At 47.1% G+C, this 20,121-nt stretch overlaps 3 protein-coding genes across 4 annotated transcripts; all 3 read left to right on the top strand.

Annotated features, from left to right (window-relative positions):
- Positions 1–114: 114 nt before the first annotated feature.
- On the top strand, positions 115–6,636 carry gpia (glucose-6-phosphate isomerase a). The gene is made up of 18 exons (XM_068596499.1): positions 115–380; positions 1,323–1,413; positions 1,765–1,833; positions 2,068–2,187; positions 2,262–2,345; positions 2,506–2,652; positions 2,769–2,840; positions 2,983–3,027; positions 3,253–3,306; positions 3,474–3,534; positions 3,840–3,883; positions 4,182–4,334; positions 4,547–4,676; positions 4,925–5,001; positions 5,291–5,419; positions 5,806–5,881; positions 6,140–6,206; positions 6,383–6,636. Exons 1-18 carry the CDS (start codon positions 262–264, stop codon positions 6,501–6,503), a joined length of 1,659 nt encoding a protein of 552 aa, XP_068452600.1. The 5' UTR covers positions 115–261; the 3' UTR covers positions 6,504–6,636.
- Positions 6,637–7,743: 1,107 nt separating this feature from the next.
- On the top strand, positions 7,744–9,683 carry snx20 (sorting nexin 20). Of its 2 annotated transcripts, XM_068596546.1 has the most exons (5): positions 7,744–7,808; positions 7,906–7,955; positions 8,258–8,400; positions 8,537–9,234; positions 9,561–9,683. In XM_068596546.1, the coding sequence occupies exons 2-4, from the start codon at positions 7,913–7,915 to the stop codon at positions 9,206–9,208; spliced, it is 858 nt and encodes a 285-aa protein (XP_068452647.1). In that variant the 5' UTR covers positions 7,744–7,808; positions 7,906–7,912; the 3' UTR covers positions 9,209–9,234; positions 9,561–9,683. The 2 variants fall into 2 exon arrangements, with proteins under 2 accessions (XP_068452647.1, XP_068452646.1); XM_068596545.1 differs by lacking the exon at positions 9,561–9,683 and having other exon boundaries at positions 8,537–9,267.
- mphosph6 (M-phase phosphoprotein 6) lies at positions 9,537–11,834 on the top strand. The gene is made up of 5 exons (XM_068596547.1): positions 9,537–9,731; positions 10,036–10,148; positions 10,332–10,422; positions 11,296–11,396; positions 11,516–11,834. Exons 1-5 carry the CDS (start codon positions 9,684–9,686, stop codon positions 11,670–11,672), a joined length of 510 nt encoding a protein of 169 aa, XP_068452648.1. The 5' UTR covers positions 9,537–9,683; the 3' UTR covers positions 11,673–11,834.
- The last annotated feature ends 8,287 nt before the right edge of the window (positions 11,835–20,121 follow it).

Raw genomic sequence — 20,121 nt, 5'->3', positions numbered from 1 at the left:
TAGTGGCACTCATCTCCCTCCATACACACATACAGTGACACTGAAGGGAGTTTAACCCAGAGGGGCGGGGCCAGGCCTCACTGGTGCAGACGGGTCTAACCCCGCCCTCCGTCCTGTCAGTGTGCAGCTGCACGTCTCTTCCTCCTCCTCCTCCTCACCACACGGACACAAGTCCACCACCTCTGAGGCCGGAGTGAAACACGGGGTCCGCTGTCTGCCAGTATAACCAGTAGCACCAGTTGAACCAGCAGAACCAGCAGCATGGCGCTCACCAGCGACCCGAACTACAAGAAGCTGGATCAATGGTTCAAAGCGAACCGGGAGAGCCTCAACATGAGGGACTTGTTCGAGTCCGACCCGGATCGCTTCAACACGTTCAGGTGCGACAGACAGGGACGTGGCGATAAGGGTGGTGGTGATGAAGGTGATGGCGATGAAGGAGGTGGTGATGAGGGTGGTGGCGATGAGGGTGGTGGCGATGAAGGAGGTGGTGGGCGTGGTGCTGACAGACTTGCCCCCTCTGTAAATCACCTGTTACTGAGCCGAACGTTAAATCGACCGTGTTTTGCATTGAGTCTGGTGTGTTTCCTTAAAAACGGCTCTGTTTAAGAGACAAGGTCATCGTTTCATACCGGAACTGTTCTGCTTTAGCTTCCGGTCCGGACCCGTCCCCACCTGTAGTGCCCCCACCTGACTGGTAGCATCGGTCAGCTGTGTGTCCTGATGTTGCCGGACCTGCCGATGGACGAGAGCACAGCTCGCTTTTGTTAGCAGCCATGCTAACTAGCCTAATGTCTCTATTTATTTTCACTTCCGGGGTCATTAACAAAAGCGCTGTGACGTCATGAACACTATTGGTTTGTTTGTAATGTGATTAACGATGAACCGGGTCACTGAGTCCGTCACACGGCCACCGAACGTGAGAACGGTCTCCGTCATAACCGCCGGGGTGTCGGTGTTCTCCTATGGCCTTAGTGTGAGCGGGTTGTGGGGCAGAGACTTGTCCGATGATGGACTCACTCGGCGGTTCTGCACAAACTCCCTTCGTGTTTTGGTTGATTCAACCACGGGCTGTTTAAGGAGCTGGATGTCCCGGATGTGCCCGGGCTCCAGCGCAGCTAATCAATGTGGACGATCAGGTTTTAATAATCAATCGATGGTTACATTTAAAGTCTCTTATTCATAATTATACATTTCAGTTTTAGATGTATTGGAGGAAGAAACACTTTTTGAAAATGTCACTTGAGAAGATTATAATGATAAATAATAATTAAGTTGATGAAGTTTATTACTGTGTCTGTATTTAAATGTTTCTGTAACAGCACGACTCTGGAGACAGACGATGGAGAAATCCTGCTGGACTACTCCAAGAATCTCATCAACCAGGAAGTGATGTCCATGCTGCTCGCCACGGTAAAACACACACACACACAAACACACACACACAAAGCTTTCCAACCACAATGTTTCCACGATAATATTTAATGTTTCACACTCGCTGTCATTGTCTCTGTTTGGAGCGTTAGTTCTTCTTTCTGACAAGAAGAACCAGTTGGAACTTGTTTCCTGAGACGTTAACAAGTTGCTCCAACAGGAAGATTTCAACACTTTATTTTGAAAGAGAACGTTTTTTATCTTCACCGCAGGAAGTGATGTCAGTGTGTGTGTGTGTGTGTGTGTGTGTGTGTGTGTGTGTGTGTGTGTGTGTGTGTGTGTGTGTGTGTGTGTGCGTGCGTGCGTGCGTGTGTGTGTTCGTGTTCACAGGCCAAGTCAAGAGGAGTGGAGGAGGCCAGAAAGAAGATGTTCTCTGGAGAGAAACTCAACTTCACTGAGGTCCTGAACGCATCACCAGCATCTTACACACATTCAGTCTGTAACCGACTGTTCTGTGGAACACACACACACACACACCACACTATGTGTTGCGTAACAGCGTTCGTGAGAACCGGTTTCTGCAGCAGAGATGAAGTTCATCAGATAAAGTTGAGAGTTGAAAGCTTTGTGGTGGATGTAGTTCCTGGTTCATGACCCTGCTCTTAAAGAGGGCTTTGATCATGTGACCTGCAGGGTCGCGCGGTGCTGCACGTGGCTCTGAGGAACCGCTCCAACGGGCCGATCTGCGTGGACGGCCAGGACGTGATGCCGGAGGTGAACCGCGTGCTGGAAAAAATGAAGGCCTTCTGTCAGGTATGGAGTCGCCTCTTCTGCTGCCACACACTGTCCCTTTAAGACTCAAAGGTCATGACCTCTGCTGTCCACAGAGAGTGCGTAGCGGCGAGTGGAAAGGCTTCAGCGGGGAAAGCATCACAGATGTTGTAAACATCGGCATCGGAGGCTCTGACCTGGTGAGTGACCCCTGGTGTAACTCTGCTGCGTTCAGGGCTCTCGGATGGTGAAGGAGGCCGTGGAGGGCTCTCTGGTGTAACTCTGCTGCGTTCAGGGCCCTCTGAGGGGGACGAAGGCCCTGAAGGGCTCTCTGGTGTAACTCTGCTGTGCTGCGTTCAGGGCCCTCTGATGGTGACGGAGGCTCTGAAGCCGTACTCTGCAGGAGGCCCAAATGTTTGGTTTGTCTCCAACATTGACGGCACTCACATGGCCAAGACCCTCGCTAAGCTCCGCCCAGAGACCACGCTGTTCATCATCGCTTCCAAGGTCACACACACACACACACACACACACACACACACACACACACACACACATATGGTACAGCATGTGGTTAGCTTCTGGTTAGCATCTGGTTCACACTGCTTGTGCTCTTCTCTCAGACCTTCACCACTCAGGAGACCATCACCAACGCTGAGTCTGCTCGGGACTGGTTCCTCCAGACAGCCAATGACGTGAGTGCATTGTTCCTGTCCGCTGATTGGGCGACTGATTGAAACTGAAAACCTCTGATAACACACCTCTGTGTGTGTGCATGTGTGTGTGTGCATGTCCTGAGATGAGACAGTACATATATTTTCATGTTTCTCTTCACAGAAATCTGCTGTCGCCAAACATTTTGTGGCTCTGTCGACCAACGCAGTAAGTCTGCATTTACCTGTTATATACATGTATACTATGATTATACATGTATAACCATAGTATACATGTATAATCATGGTATACATGTATAATCATACTGTATGTGTATAATCATAGTATACATGAATACTATGATTATACATGTATACTATCATGACTATGTACTATGACTATGCAGTCATAGTACCATATGATTATTATTTCCTTCGTGTCCTTGGTCTTCAGGTCAAAGTGAAGGATTTCGGCATCGACACGGCCAACATGTTTGAGTTCTGGGATGTAAGTCTTTCCTGTTTCTGATTGGCTGGCGGGGAGACGGTGCCTTCATGGAGAGCAGCGTACTGCAGTCTAAATGTTAAACACTGAACTGTGATGCTTCCTGGCTGCTGCTGCTCTCTGCGCTCTGATTGGTGGACTGACTGTGTGATGTCATGTTTGCTCCTCAGTGGGTGGGAGGTCGTTACTCTCTGTGGTCGGCCATCGGTCTGTCCATCGCTCTGCACATAGGTACGTCTGATGACATGACCCCTGACCTTTACCAGGTCTGACAACATCACCCCTGACCTTTGACCTTTACCAGGTCTCAACTGATTTCCAGACTTTACAGTGAACTCTTGGTCATGACTGGATGACGTCGTCATGGTGAAGAATCAAAGTGTTGTTCATTTTACTGCTTTCTAAAATGTATTTGATGTTATTTTCATCTCGTTTGGTATCGTCGTCATTCTATATTCATAAACCTCCATCAGTTAGTTCTATTTATTGTTCCAGTGTGACCTCTGACCTTGACCTCTGACCTCTGTGTGTTTCAGGCTTTGAAGGTTTTGAGCAGCTTCTGTCTGGAGCTCACTGGATGGTAGGGTCAAAGAATAAAGAATACACATTAAACCTTAAAGACACCAAACACTTCCTGTTTTACATCTTTTATTGGAAGTATGTAAGAAACCAGACTGGTGTCTCCTCTGTGTCCCATTAACCAGACTGGTGTCTCCTCTGTGTCCCATTAACCAGACTGGTGTCTCCTCTGTGTCCCATTAACCAGACTGGTGTCTCCTCTGTGTCCCATTAACCAGACTGGTGTCTCCTCTGTGTCCCATTAACCAGACTGGTGTCTCCTCTGTGTCCCATTAACCAGACTGGTGTCTCCTCTGCAGGACAATCATTTCCGGAGCGTCCCCCTGGAGCAGAACGTCCCCGTCCTGCTGGCTGTCCTCGGCGTTTGGTACGTGAACTTCTTCCAGGCGGAGACTCACGCCATGCTGCCCTACGACCAGTACATGCACCGCTTCGCTGCCTACTTCCAGCAGGTGAGTGGACGAGGACACGAGGACACAAGGACACGAGGACACAAGGACACGTCAAACGTCTCTCAGACTTTATGAACATCAGTGAAACGATCAGATCTTCATCAAAACGCTCAGCAGGCGTATGATGGTTTTCAGACTGCTGTGTGTGTGTGTGTGTGTGTGTGCGTGTGCGTGTGCGTGTGTGTGTGCGTGCGTGTGTGTGTGGTCGTCAGGGCGACATGGAGTCTAACGGTAAATCCATCACCAAAGATGGCGTCCGGGTCAACTATCACACCGGACCCATCGTGTGGGGAGAACCAGGAACCAACGGACAGCACGCCTTCTACCAGCTCATCCACCAAGGTCACACTGAGAGACAGACATTCACGCACAGAGACAGACACACACACAGTCACACACACACACACATTCACACACACAGACCCACACAGACACACACAAAGACAGACAGACAGACAGACAGACAGACAGACAGACAGACAGACAGACAGACAGACAGACAGACAGACACATTCACGCACAGAGACACACACACAAAGACACACACACACATACACTTTGACCTCGCTGACTCATTGTTTTCTCTTCAGGAACTCGCATGATTCCTGCTGACTTCCTCATTCCTGCTCAGTCTCAACATCCAATCAGAGACAACCTCCACCACAAGGTAACGCCCACCACGGCCTCTGCTCCAGTGACACCAGCTGTCCCCACCTGTTGACCCGTCCCCACCTGTTGACCCATCCCCACCTGTTGACCCGTCCTCACCTGTTGACCCGTCCCCACCTGTTGACCCATCCCCACTTGTTGACCCATCCCCACCTGTTGACCCGTCCTCACCTGTTGACCCTAACCCACCTGTTGACCTGTTGACCCGTCCCCACCTGTTGACCCGTCCCCACCTGTTGACCCGTTCCCACCTGTTCACCTGTCCTCACCTGTTCACCTGTCCTCAGATCCTGGTGGCTAACTTCCTGGCTCAGACTGAAGCTCTGATGAAGGGGAAGACTTCAGATGAGGCTCGTGGGGAGCTGGAGGCCGGCGGCCTGCAGGGAGACGCTCTGCAGCAGCTGCTGCCTCACAAAGTAAAGCTTCAGGGATCGGTTCTGTGTGAATGAGAACCAGCAGCTAGAAGCCAAACCTCTGGTTACGGGTTCCTGCTTCAGGGTTCTGTGTGAATGAGAACCAGCAGCTAGAAGCCAAACCTCTGGTTACGGGTTCCTGCTTCAGGGTTCTGTGTGAATGAGAACCAGCAGCTAGAAGCCAAACCTCTGGTTACGGGTTCCTGCTTCAGGGTTCTGTGTGAATGAGAACCAGCAGCTAGAAGCCAAACCTCTGGTTACGGGTTCCTGCTTCAGGGTTCTGTGTGAATGAGAACCAGCAGCTAGAAGCCAAACCTCTGGTTACGGGTTCCTGTTGGACTGTTATAGTTTCAAACATTGTATAAACTCACGTCTGTTTTAATTTGAAGGTCTTTGAAGGCAACAAGCCGAGTAATTCCATCGTGTTCAAGAAGCTGAGCCCGTTTATACTGGGAGCTCTGGTTGGTGAGTACTGGGAGCTCTGGTTGGGGAGTACTGGGAGTACTAGCAGCAGCTGATTGGTCAGCAGAGTGAACTATGATATGTGTAAAGTTTGAAGTTATGAAAGATTTAAATGTGAATCGTAATAATATAAACACCTAAATAAATACTGATGTGATACATGAAGTTAAGCAGCAGGTTAGTTTGTATCGGTGATGATGATGATGATGATGATGATGATGATAATAATAATACATAATCATCCTGGGATTTCTCTTCCAGCGATGTACGAACACAAGATCTTTGTTCAGGGCGTCATGTGGGACATCAACAGCTATGACCAGTGGGGGTGAGACACACACACACACACACACACACACCTATGTACACACACCTACACACACACACCTATCTCCACCTATGTATGTACACACACAACTACCTACACCTACGTACACACACATCTACCTCCATGCCTACACACACCCAACTTCTCACACCTCTAGAACTGTTCTCTGTCCACAGCGTTGAACTCGGGAAGCAGCTGGCAAAGAAGATCGAGCCGGAGCTGAAGGACGACTCCAAGGTCTCGTCCCACGACTCGTCCACCAACGGCCTCATCAACTTCCTGAAGAAGAACTTCTGACTCCTGCGTCACCTGACCCGCCTCCCTGTAGTCCTCTGACTCCTGTGTCACATGACCCGCCTCCCTGTAGTCCTCTGACTCCTGCGTCACATGACCCGCCTCCCTGTAGTCCTCTGACTCCTGCGTCACATGACCTGCCTCCCTGTAGTCCTCTGACTCCTGTGTCACATGACCCGCCTCCCTGTAGTCCTCTGACTCCTGCGTCACATGACCCGCCTCCCTGTAGTCCTCTGACTCCTGTGTCACATGACCCGCCTCCCTGTAGTCCTCTGACTCCTGCGTCACATGACCCGCCTCCCTGTAGTCCTCTGACTCCTGCGTCACATGACCCGCCTCCCTGTAGTCCTCTGACTCCTGTGTCACATGACCTGCCTCCCTGTAGTCCTCTGACTCCTGCGTCACATGACCCGCCTCCTTGTAGTCCTCTGACTCCTGCGTCACATGACCCGCCTCCTTGTAGTCCTCTGACTCCTGCATCACATGACCTGCCTCCCTGTAGTCCTCTGACTCCTGCGTCACATGACCCGCCTCCTTGTAGTCCTCTGACTCCTGCATCACATGACCTGCCTCCCTGTAGTCCTCTGACTCCTGCGTCACATGACCCGCCTCCTTGTAGTCCTCTGACTCCTGCATCACATGACCTGCCTCCCTGTAGTCCTCTGATTGGCTGGAAACCTGCACACTTTGTCTTGAGCCGTGCGTCAAAGGGAGTCATCAGTTTCTTCTATCTGGAGGAGAAAGAGAAATGTGCAGATGTTACTGTAGAGGAAGCCCCGCCCCCTAACAGAGGCAGCACTGACTTTCAAAATAAAAGTCCTGTTGTCACTAAATCTTTGTGTCTTGTTGTGATTGTTCAGAAAGAAAGATTGCCTTTCTGTATTGGCAAAGATGTGTCTCTGTTTACCTTCCATATGAATTGTGTCATCAGCACAGTCTCACATTTGAAGAGATGGAACCAGTTTGATCTCCATACTGAGCCTCTGGTTTAATGGCGCAGAGAACACGAGTCGGTGTGTAAATGTTTTCTGATGTTTAAAAAGTATTTTTTTCCTTCTTCCCTTCCTCCTCCTCCCTTTATAGTTGTGTTGAACCTGAACTGATTTACAGATTTAAACAGATCATGTGATTCTTTCTGCCAGTTTGGCTTGAGTTTCATTTCCTCTTCTCCTTTGTCTATTCAACTACAACTTCCTGTTAGCACACTCGCGCGCACACACACACACACACACTTTCACACACTCATGTATATGTTTGTGTGTTTCTGGACTTGTCTTTTCAACAGAAAGCTGAACTTCAATTGAGAAGGTGAGACGCTTTATGTTTGTGTTATGAAGATATAGATGATGTATTTTATCTATAACACGTCTGTGTTGATCCTGATATCATCCATGTTGTTGATCAGCTGTTTGATGGCAGAACCAGAGAGAGAAGCTGAGGACCTCCCGGCTCCAGGTTGTTGTTGTTCTTCTTCTTCGTCTTCTCCTCCTCCTCCTCCTCCTCCTCCACAGCAACAGACGTCCATGATGCCTATGTTTACAGACTGTAAAGCTCTGGAGGGAGTTTGTATTTGTGATTTTAAACTTAGCTTAGCATAAAGACTACAAACAGGAAGAAACAGCTAGTCTGGGTCTGTAAAATTAGTTTTACTCTATTTTTTATATATTCAACAATATTGTATTTTTTTAATACATCCAACTTTTTATAAAATAGTAACACATTAAAGCTTCTGTAAAAATAATGAATTGTGTGTGTAGATGAATCTCCCAGTTGTTCGAGTTTGACCACTAAGGAGCTGCAGCAGAACTGGAGAGCAGTGAAGAAGAGAGAGCGACCCATCAGGCTGCTGTTTGAAATCCCCTCGACTCGAGTCATCGAACATCCTCTGTCCAAATATGTGGTGAGAACCAGAACCTGAGCCTGCACTACAGAAGACCTCTGTGCACCTGTACTACATAGGTCCTCTGTGCACCTTCGTCATTGTATATATGTGTGTAGCTTGCTCTGACGTGTGTGTCCGTGTTGTGTGTCTCCAGGTGTACCAGATCGTGGTGATGCGCTCTGGCAGCTTCGATTCCCACCGCGTGTCCGTGGAGCGCCGTTACAGCGACTTTTCCCGCTTCCACCACAAACTGCTGCAGGAGTTCAATGAGGATCTGGAGGAGGTGGTTCTCCCCCGAAAACTTCTGAGCGGGAATTTCATCCCTGAGGTGATCTCGGAGCGACGCCTCGCCCTCCAGGACTACCTGGCCAAACTTTACGGCGTGCGCTGCGTCCGACACTCGCCTCAGTTCCCCAAGTTCTTCACGGAGCAGGAGCAGAAACGAGCGAACGCTTTGCTGCGAGCCGGACAGTTCCGGCTCGCCGTGGAGCAGCTGCAGACGGTCCTGGGGGTGGAGGAGAAGCTGCTGCCGTGGCAGAACCCGACCCTGATGGTGCCCACCCTCTCCGCCCTCGCGGTCTGCTACCGGGACCTCGAAGAACCAGAACAAGCATTCGCTGCAGCTCAGAGAGCTCTGCCGCCAACAAGACGCTATGGACTGAAGCGCTACAGAGCCTCGCTTCTGGACCTGCTGGTGGATTTAGGTTATCAGCTGGGACGTCCTGTGGCCCAGTTACAGGAGGAGCTGACCGCCCTGAGGGACACCGAGAGGGGGGAGGTGTCCTCCCGCTCCCTGAAGGAGTTAGTGGTGCACGAGTTCACTTAGTCCCTGAAGGAGTTAGTGGTGCACGGGTGTGTGTGTGTGTGTGTGTGTGTGTGTGTGTGTGTGTGTGTGTGTGTGTATATATATATATATATATATATATATATATATATATATATATATATATATATATATATATAAATATATAAATATATAAATGCATCACCATTATAAATGCATGAATGCATTTATAATGTAGTTTATATTGAATCAGGTTTTACCAAACAGTTTTTGGGTTCTTTTATTCTGTTGATTGTTTGAAAGATAAATAAACAGTGACGACAGACGTCTGGCGTTGATTCATAACTAAATACGTCTTCATCTATCTGGGTCATTCAACCTTTACGTGTTCCAGATGCAGCTGCTGCTCGACGTTCGACTGCTTCTGTCTGACGTCACCAGCTGCGCAGAGCCGCTGCGCGTGTGGTGATTTGCAGGCTGTCACGTGACTCGTCCTGTTGCCATTAACGGATCCAAGATGGCAGACGACAACGTGAAGCTCTCCAGAAACCTTTTACGCATGAAGGTAAGTGAAGCTAACGAGCTGTGAGCGTTAGCTCAGAGGACACGCGCTGAACGTCGAGATCTCAAACCAGTTATGAATTCTAATATATGTAAATATGTACAAATGATCAGTGTGAGAGAAGTTGTGTGTACTTGTTTACCTTATGGAGCGGACCAGTGTCTGTCTGAAACCTCTTTAAATGGACCCGTGTCTGTCTGAACACTAGTCCATTCAAATGATCTGAACAATAAGAGTTTATATTCAGTTCTCCATTATGTCCACCACTCATGAATACTGATACGCAGTCTTTTGTTGTTGTTTACAGTTCATGCAGAGAGGTCTGGATGAAGAGATGAAGAAGCAGCTGGAGGAAGACGAGAAGAGAATAATCAGTGATGAACACTGGTATCTGGAGCTCCCCGAACTGAAGGCTAAAGAGTATGACATGATCTCTACTTGACCTCTGTGTGACCCACATGACCTCACTGCTTCGTATGCAACACGTACAGACTGTCCAACTTTATTCACGGCTCCTTTACTATGATAAACTGGTTTAAATGATGGTAACAGGATCTTTGTATAATTGATAAATCCTTTCATCTTTACCTCTTTGTCCCTCAGGAACTTCATTATCGAGGAGAAAAGTTTCGTTCCCTGTGAAGAACTGAAATTTGGTCGCATCTCCTTCAAAGGATTTAATCCAGAAGTGGAGGTTTGTTTCTCATGTGTTCTTCTCAGACTCAGAATGGGCTTTGTTTACGCAGCGCCTCTCGGTCGGCTCCAGCCGTCCAGCACCAGCGGCATCTGGACCTCTCGGGGTCTACGGACTGCAGCCTCGGGTGAAACACAGCGTGATTTTCACTGTGACAAACATCCAACAAAATGAACTCGCTCAGTCCAGCAGCTGCACCACCGGGCAGAGGAGCGGCTGGCTGGCCAGCAGCAGCGCTGTGATTAACTACGACTTGCTTGTAAAAAATACAAAGTTACACAGCCAGCATTTCACAAACCGCATTTCTGTAGTTCTCTGTGTGAAAGGCGTCATCAGGACACGAGGCATAATCCACCAGCAAGCCGTGAAAGCAGCTGCAGGCTGAAGCAGAGCAACAGGAGAAGAGCTGAGACACGATGACATCACTATGACACACGGCGTGGATTTGTGAAAAACAATGAAATAATCAAATAAATATAACTTTTAAATATAAAAAAAAAAATATAGCTATAACTTAGTGATTGTTTAGCCATCAGAGGAAGCTTACCGGCCCCGACGGCCACCACTGACAAACAACATAAATATTTAAAAAAGACATTAAAGACAACAGTACAAAAAAGTACAGATGAATTCTCTGGTAAATTCAGAGAAGAGCTGTTCCTCCAACCAAAAGAGTCCTGTGAGCCCTGAACGCACCGCAGGTTCAGACTGCTTGGCGTGACATCAAAACATTTTTTGCATGTTGTAGAAGATATTTGTTCCTTTTCATGAAACTGTGAAAACGTTCCTGCCTCAAAATGTCTTCTTTGAACTAAAGCATTCAGATGAAACTGTCCCGCTTTTATTTTAACGTCCGTCACTGTTTTATCACAGAAGCTGATGCTGTTGATGAACCCAAAGGATGAAGAGGAGGAAGAGAAGGAGGAAGAAAACCGGATGCCTGCAGATGTCACAGATGAAGAAATGGCGCTCAGGTAACGTTCCTCTTAAGAACCAGTTTTACACGGATAGGAGACCGGCTGTGCGCGACCTCTGACCGGCCCGCTTTGTGTTGGAGGGTTTGTGTGTTCCTGACTCGTCTCTTCTTCTTCAGGTACGAGCATTTAGTCCGGAGCATGAAGAAGAAGTTTGCTACGAAGCGCGGGCGAGCGGCGAGTGAAGTGGACCAGCAAGTGGACCAGCAAGTGGACCAGCAAGTGGACCAGCAAGTGAAGGGAACCAAGCGAGCGTTCCTAAAGCCGCAGGACTGAATTGTCGTGTTTTAGACCTTTTTTTTTTGTTTTTCTTACTCGTGTGCAGAAACTGAGCATCTGGTCAGTGAGTTACTCGGGTGTTGTACATCCTGTTTTATAGAAGATCTCTGAGGGGTGAAGAGTTTTTACTTTGCTTTATTAAACAGAGAGCTCACTCTGTTGATGCTTTGTGTGTTATTTTTATATATTATGAAATAAATCTATGTATAAATGTCATAATATATAGCATAAAAAACACCACATCTAAAAGGGATTAAAAAAAAAGTACTAAAACAGGAGAATAAAACCATGCGGCTAAAAGGAAACATCAGGTTGAAGAGAAGTGCTTTAAAAGTCTAATATCTTGCTGGAATAGGTCCATCCTGTCAGCTGTAGGGATTGGAGGGGGGGGGGGGTCACTTAAAAATGGGAAATCATTAATCGTAAATACAGGTTAACAAGAACCATGCTGAATAGTTAAACTTTTTTTTTTAAAGGGGGGTGGGCGGGTTAAAACATAAACATGCATAGAATTATAAATTAACATGTAAATAAAGTATACAGAAATAATGAACGTATATATTTAAATATATCTATATGTATGTATACACATGCACGTATAACCACGCAGATATATGCAAACCACCCCACACAAACATACACATATACGGTATATGTGTATGTTTGTGTGTGTGTGTGTGTGTGTGTGTGTGTGTGTGTGTGTGTGTCATTTTCAAAGTCTTACAATAAATTACTTTAGTTGAAGGAAATCACTGTCTTTATTTTACTTTATGTAATTATTTGACTATTATTCATTTACAGCATTAAAATGAATACAGTGTGTTATTTTCAACAGCAAATCCTGGACTACTGTAAAATTCATCAGTTGAAAATAATACAGTTCCCTCTTTCTGTGATCACAAGTACAGTTTTTTTATGACTACTGTAAAATGCCTCCAGTACTCCAGAGGTACTGTGATTCATTTCACAGTAAGCATACTGCGGCTCGGATCTGGTAGGATGGCCAGTCCAACAGAAGAAAAATATGTACTTTTTTTTTCTAAGATCAAAACCAGCAGAGCTGGGATTTGATCCTCTGATCCTCTGCTTGGAAGACAGATAAACAAACCACAGAGCCACAGTCTCTAGTGTTGTGATATTAATGTGTTGAAAGTTGTTAAAAATGGATTGCATCATGAAAGTGCAACATAAACGTGTCACAAAGCGAGAGAATCTGCAGACGAGAGCCAGACAGATACACAGAGAGCGGATGTCTGAATGTTTGGTCTTTTTGTTTCTAGTTATTGTTGAAAGACCTTAAAATAAAGTTCATCATCCAAAAACCTTCACCAATGATTTAAACAGAGAGAAATATATATATATATATATATATATATATATATATATATATATATATATATATATATATATATATATATATATATATATATTATGTGTTAATATGCTGTGATTGCACATGTCTGGCCCACTTGAGATCAACACCGGCAGCATGTGGCTCCTTCACTAACACCAGTTTGACCCCTCCCCCTGGTGTAGATGGATGGATGGATAGATAGATAGATAGATTATTCAATGCAAAGTGTCTCAAAGTAAAATTAAATCATGATCACCCTAATTTCACAATCTTCCAATATTCAAACAGCTCGAAAAATAGATCCTTAAAACTGTAAATTAACATCACAATGACTTCTAGTTCAGGGTGACGCCTGCTATGCTCATGGCCTTGATGTAGTACTGTACAGGTTTGGAGAGTTGTCTCAAAAGACAATGTAAATGTTATTTTTTCTAATGGTCCAATATTCAAACAGCTATAAAAGCAAATCATTAAAGGTGAAAATGCAAAATCAGACTTTGAATTAGATTTTCTCCAAATCTGCAGAGTGATAGCACTGCACAGCAGAGAGTCCCTGAACGACAATGCATGTCATTTATAGTCGGGTTACTAGCTCTGTTTCTTTGAAGGGGCGGCTGGAGCTCAGGAGGATGAGCGGTTGTCTGGATACCACAAGGTACCCGGTTCAATCCCCGGTCTGCCTGCAGTTCACAAGTCGAAGTGTCCCTGAGCAAGGCACCTAACCCCTCATGACTCCGCGGGCCCAGAGTGGCCCGTGGCAACCTCAAAGCAATTTACCTGAACCCTGAGGCTGTGTACCTGATGTGTGGTAAACACTTCACTGAATTAGTTTGTTCAAGCTGACCTCTAGAAAAGAGCATGCAGGTTTTACCTTTTGCTCTTCAAAAATATGTTTTCTTAGCTCCTAACCCTACTGTTGAGAAATAGAGAGAAAGTAGTGACTATATTCTTTCTATGCCTTTATCAGAGAAGAGTTTGTGTGTGTTGTTCATTCATACTAATAATATTGATCACTGTGGGTTGATTGTAGCCTTTTGATTATTGCTTGCTGCTTTATTGTCACCTTTTCTGCCAGATGGCTCTGGGGGTGTGGGGGGGGGAGTTATATTGATATGTATGAAGTCAGTTTTACTCCTGCTTTTCACCTTAATCAGTTGATGAGCATTTGTCAGAAAGTGACTTAATAGATTTCTGATATATGATATGGATTCCTGGGACAGTCTTTACAGAGTGATTGATGCAGTGAGTTATTTCCATAAATCCATGTGCTTTAAAGTGTAGCTGTTTTCTTATTACTATACAGTTTAGGTGCCCTGACAAAACACTTGGTTCCACTATTGTTTTGATGAAAAATGAAAGCCGGTCCCACAGACCAGAACAGCATACAAAGGTTAAAGAAGTGGCTGAGGCGTCACCGCCACCAAGTGGTGTGAAGCTGTATTGCGACTGAGTGTGTGAATTGTGGGTCGAAGCTTGTTGTTGGCGCTAATCGCGGCGGTGTGTTTGCTAAGGACTGTGCGTCCATTAGTTTGTTAAAGTTGTGTTTTGTGTTAAAGTTTGTTATGCCGGCGTGTCTTTTAGACCAGCGGTCCCAGCCAGCAGTAGCGGTCCGTGTGTCCCTCGGTACCGGGCTGGAGAGAGCCAATGAATGTTAGCAAGTAATTGTTTGTAAAATGTTTTATTTTGAAAGATGAGCGGATGCTTCCGTCTATGCGTAACCTGTGACTTAACCTGTCGATATAAGTCACCCCGAAAATGTCCGTCTATGTGTTGTGTATTAAAAGAAAGGAGGAGTGAGTTTTCCCCGTGAGGAGCAGGAGATGATCATGAAGGCATTTGAATAAGTCCGAGCTTAATCACGGCAAAGCTTTATGCTGCGTTTGTAACATAGTTGATTAAGATGCAGGTTGAATCCAGCCGAAATGGGAAAGTGGTGCCACCTGGCGTTCCAAATGTGTCACTGTGCTTCATATGTAACGCAAAGGATTGTGGTAAATCGTGAGAGTAATGGCGGACGCTTGCGGAGGTAAGTTGTCTAAATGTGTGTAAATGTTTGTGTAAATATTTTGTAAAAGTGTGTGAGAGTTGAGCTGGCTTTATTTGTTTGTAAAATTATTGTTGTGGTGTGTTTTTTGTATTAAGTGAAGTATTGTTTTTTATTGTCAGCATGAACGTCGCTAGAGTCGCTAGTTAATGCTAATGCTAAGGTGACGCAGTATTTTTGGGTAGAGCACGGCCTGGGTCAGGTTCTGCTGCAGCGCCTCCATTTGGTCTGAGGACAAGACATTGTGTTATCTAAGTGTAACTAAGCCCTGTAATTGCAGAGCCCCGCTGCTTATTAGATTATAACATTTAATTTTGTGAGTCAACAACAGTAGTATTCATAGAGTGTGAACTTTGAGTTTTGATTTGTCCTCCGCCATTGTTTCCTGTTTAATTGTGGCAAAATGCATTCTGGGATGAACAGCTGTTTGCCCCCAGGGAAATTAGCATTTCCCAGCATGCAGTCTGGGTGTGTAATTTTGCACCATGACTAAAGTTAAGAACCCAGACAGGTAAGTAGCTTTGCTGTGCACTCAGTCATCAAGTGTTAAACGCTAAATGTCCTGCATAGTGAACGAGCGGGCCTCTGCACCTCCAGGTTGGGCTGGTTTAGGGACGCTGGCTCTCTCTGATGGCCGCAGTGCCTACTCTGGTATGAACCCTGACCTGCTGCACCTTTCCGGGTGTAGCTCGGTCCGTGGGGGGTGTAGAACCATGCGGCCTGGACAGGCCTCTTCGGGAGAAGCAGACCTTTCCAACGAGACCTCACACGAGCTGATCCGACGAAGTTTTGTGGTGAGTGAAGTGTTGAAAAAAAACCTGTGTGTCCAGAAAGTCGACTGTGTGTTGTTGTATGTTATGTTTGAGTTTAATCCGGGGGTGATGGGAGTTGAGGGTGTCCAGGAAGGTGAGAAACTGTTGTTGTGTGTGGGTCCAGAGGCCGAAGATGTCGTCCAGGTACCGGACGTAGAGGAGGGGTTTGTGGGTGAGTTTTTTAAAGGCCGCCTCCTCCCAATGGGCCAGGTAGATGTCGGCGTACGCCGGGGAGTACTTCCGGCCCATTGCACAGCCGCACAGCTGGAGATAGTGCTGACTGTTAAATTCGAAGTCGTTGCGGGTGAGGGTGATGTGTAGTAACTCTATGATTTCTCTGTCGGGTCTGGATGGGTCGGGGTGTCTATTGAGGGTGTCCTGAAGGGCGTGAAGGCCGAGTGAAGTTTCTATGTTAGTGTATAATGAATCTATATCTATTGAAAAGAGGAATGTGTTACCGGGTACCTGGAGGTTTTTTATTTTATTGACAAAATGGTAGGTGTCTTGCAAGTGGCTGGGGTGAAGTTTGGAGAGTGGGTTGATAAAGTGATCTATGTATTCTGTGATGCGGTGAGATTCTGAACTACAGTCACTAACTATGGGGCGGCCGGCCGGAACCACATGGGGGACCGTCCACGTCTCAGGAGGCTTGTGGATCTTGGGGAGCAGGTAGAAGAGGCGGGGCCTGGGCTCGTCGGGACCGTCCAGGTATTGTTTTTGTTTGATGGTTATGTATTTGTTGAGATGTAGTCTATGTGTAATGTCTCTTACCAATTGTTGTGTTTCTAGTTGTATAGAATGTGTAAGTGGTTTATAGTATGTGTTGTCATTTAACTGTCTTTCGGCCTCTAAAATGTAGTTATGTTTGTCCTGTAATACTATCTGTCCCCCTTTATCCGCTGGTTTAATGACTATGTGTTTGTTTTTACTTAGTGCTTTGAGAGTGTGTTTATGTTCCTGGCTAATGTTGGGTTGCGTGTGTGTGAGGGGGCGCCATTGTGTGAGTGATTGTAAATTTGTATGGATTAAGTCTGTGATTTCTGGTGAGACGGTGTCCGGATGTGGTTCCCAGTTGGACGGTCCAGTGAAGGGAACCTGGTCCCGCCCCTGTGCCCCCCAGAAGTGGTCGATGAGTTTCAGCCTCCTGTGGAAGACGTGGAGGTCCCCCCTGAGGGCCGGCCGGGTGGGGGGTTCCGGTGTCGGGATGAAGGTGAGTCCTTTCTCCAGTATCTCCCGCTGTGCGGCCGTGAGGGAGAAGGCGGAGCAGAGGTTGGTGATGTTGGAGGTGTGGGGAGGTGTGTGGTCACTTTCCTCCCCATTTACATGTTTAACTGCTGTTTCCAGTACCTGAACAACGTCCCGGCCGTTTCTGCTGTCCAGTGGATGTTATCTTTGGGGTTTACGTGGAAAAGGAGTTGGTTAATGTCTGGAATGAAGTTGTATTTCTGTGAGATGGTGGTGTTGAGCTGTGTGAGTAGATGTTGTTTTTTGGGGGCCAGGGTGTGTGAAAAGTTGATGATGGGGATGTAGAGGGTGGCGTTGGGGAAGGTGATCTGGCCGGCTCGCCACAGGGCTTGGAGCTGTTTCCGCATGGTGAGTAGGTGGTGTTCTGCCAGACAGTTATTGAGGCGGATTGAGAAGATGACATGTGATGGTGTGAGCTGAGGGGTGAGTTTTTTGAGTATTGCTGTCAGATGATAAAAGGTGGCTCCAGGGTAACTGTCTACCTGTATGTGTGGGTCCGTGAAGGGTGGGATACGTGATAAGTTTGAGTCGCCTAGGATGAGGGTTGTCTTGCGAATTGTGAGTGACCAGTCTTGAAGTTTTCTGAGGGTTAGGGTTAGGGTTAGGGTTAGGGTTAGGGTTAGGGTTAGGGTTAGGGTTAGGGTTAGGGTTAGGGTTAGGGTTAGGGTTAGGGTTAGGGTTAGGGTTAGGGTTAGGGTTAGGGTTAGGGTTAGGGTTAGGGTTAGGGTTAGGTTAGGGTTAGGGTTAGGGTTAGGGTTAGGGTTAGGGTTAGGGTTAGGGTTAGGGTTAGGGTTAGGGTTAGGGTTAGGGTTAGGGTTAGGGTTAGGGTTAGGGTTAGGGTTAGGGTTAGGGTTAGGGTTAGGGTTAGGGTTAGGGTTAGGGTTAGGGTTAGGGTTAGGGTTAGGGTTAGGGTTAGGGTTAGGGTTAGGGTTAGGGTTAGGGTTAGGGTTAGGGTTAGGGTTAGGGTTAGGGTTAGGGTTAGGGTTAGGGTTAGGGTTAGGGTTAGGGTTAGGGTTAGGGTTAGGGTTAGGGTTAGGGTTAGGGTTAGGGTTAGGGTTAGGGTTAGGGTTAGGGTTAGGGTTAGGGTTAGGGTTAGGGTTAGGGTTAGGGTTAGGGTTAGGGTTAGGGTTAGGGTTAGGGTTAGGGTTAGGGTTAGGGTTAGGGTTAGGGTTAGGGTTAGGGTTAGGGTTAGGGTTAGGGTTAGGGTTAGGGTTAGGGTTAGGGTTAGGGTTAGGGTTAGGGTTAGGGTTAGGGTTAGGGTTAGGGTTAGGGTTAGGGTTAGGGTTAGGGTTAGGGTTAGGGTTAGGGTTAGGGTTAGGGTTAGGGTTAGGGTTAGGGTTAGGGTTAGGGTTAGGGTTAGGGTTAGGGTTAGGGTTAGGGTTAGGGTTAGGGTTAGGGTTAGGGTTAGGGTTAGGGTTAGGGTTAGGGTTAGGGTTAGGGTTAGGGTTAGGGTTAGGGTTAGGGTTAGGGTTAGGGTTAGGGTTAGGGTTAGGGTTAGGGTTAGGGTTAGGGTTAGGGTTAGGGTTAGGGTTAGGGTTAGGGTTAGGGTTAGGGTTAGGGTTAGGGTTAGGGTTAGGGTTAGGGTTAGGGTTAGGGTTAGGGTTAGGGTTAGGGTTAGGGTTAGGGTTAGGGTTAGGGTTAGGGTTAGGGTTAGGGTTAGGGTTAGGGTTAGGGTTAGGGTTAGGGTTAGGGTTAGGGTTAGGGTTAGGGTTAGGGTTAGGGTTAGGGTTAGGGTTAGGGTTAGGGTTAGGGTTAGGGTTAGGGTTAGGGTTAGGGTTAGGGTTAGGGTTAGGGTTAGGGTTAGGGTTAGGGTTAGGGTTAGGGTTAGGGTTAGGGTTAGGGTTAGGGTTAGGGTTAGGGTTAGGGTTAGGGTTAGGGTTAGGGTTAGGGTTAGGGTTAGGGTTAGGGTTAGGGTTAGGGTTAGGGTTAGGGTTAGGGTTAGGGTTAGGGTTAGGGTTAGGGTTAGGGTTAGGGTTAGGGTTAGGGTTAGGGTTAGGGTTAGGGTTAGGGTTAGGGTTAGGGTTAGGGTTAGGGTTAGGGTTAGGGTTAGGGTTAGGGTTAGGGTTAGGGTTAGGGTTAGGGTTAGGGTTAGGGTTAGGGTTAGGGTTAGGGTTAGGGTTAGGGTTAGGGTTAGGGTTAGGGTTAGGGTTAGGGTTAGGGTTAGGGTTAGGGTTAGGGTTAGGGTTAGGGTTAGGGTTAGGGTTAGGGTTAGGGTTAGGGTTAGGGTTAGGGTTAGGGTTAGGGTTAGGGTTAGGGTTAGGGTTAGGGTTAGGGTTAGGGTTAGGGTTAGGGTTAGGGTTAGGGTTAGGGTTAGGGTTAGGGTTAGGGTTAGGGTTAGGGTTAGGGTTAGGGTTAGGGTTAGGGTTAGGGTTAGGGTTAGGGTTAGGGTTAGGGTTAGGGTTAGGGTTAGGGTTAGGGTTAGGGTTAGGGTTAGGGTTAGGGTTAGGGTTAGGGTTAGGGTTAGGGTTAGGGTTAGGGTTAGGGTTAGGGTTAGGGTTAGGGTTAGGGTTAGGGTTAGGGTTAGGGTTAGGGTTAGGGTTAGGGTTAGGGTTAGGGTTAGGGTTAGGGTTAGGGTTAGGGTTAGGGTTAGGGTTAGGGTTAGGGTTAGGGTTAGGGTTAGGGTTAGGGTTAGGGTTAGGGTTAGGGTTAGGGTTAGGGTTAGGGTTAGGGTTAGGGTTAGGGTTAGGGTTAGGGTTAGGGTTAGGGTTAGGGTTAGGGTTAGGGTTAGGGTTAGGGTTAGGGTTAGGGTTAGGGTTAGGGTTAGGGTTAGGGTTAGGGTTAGGGTTAGGGTTAGGGTTAGGGTTAGGGTTAGGGTTAGGGTTAGGGTTAGGGTTAGGGTTAGGGTTAGGGTTAGGGTTAGGGTTAGGGTTAGGGTTAGGGTTAGGGTTAGGGTTAGGGTTAGGGTTAGGGTTAGGGTTAGGGTTAGGGTTAGGGTTAGGGTTAGGGTTAGGGTTAGGGTTAGGGTTAGGGTTAGGGTTAGGGTTAGGGTTA

The sequence above is a fragment of the Clinocottus analis genome, unplaced genomic scaffold, assembly GCF_023055335.1.
Source record: "Clinocottus analis isolate CAN_PGR_092001 unplaced genomic scaffold, fCliAna1.0.p SCAF_38, whole genome shotgun sequence".
Taxonomy (NCBI): Eukaryota; Metazoa; Chordata; class Actinopteri; order Perciformes; family Cottidae; genus Clinocottus; species Clinocottus analis.
Note: the sequence above shows the minus strand (reverse complement) of the source record. Positions and strands in the feature narration are given on the sequence as shown.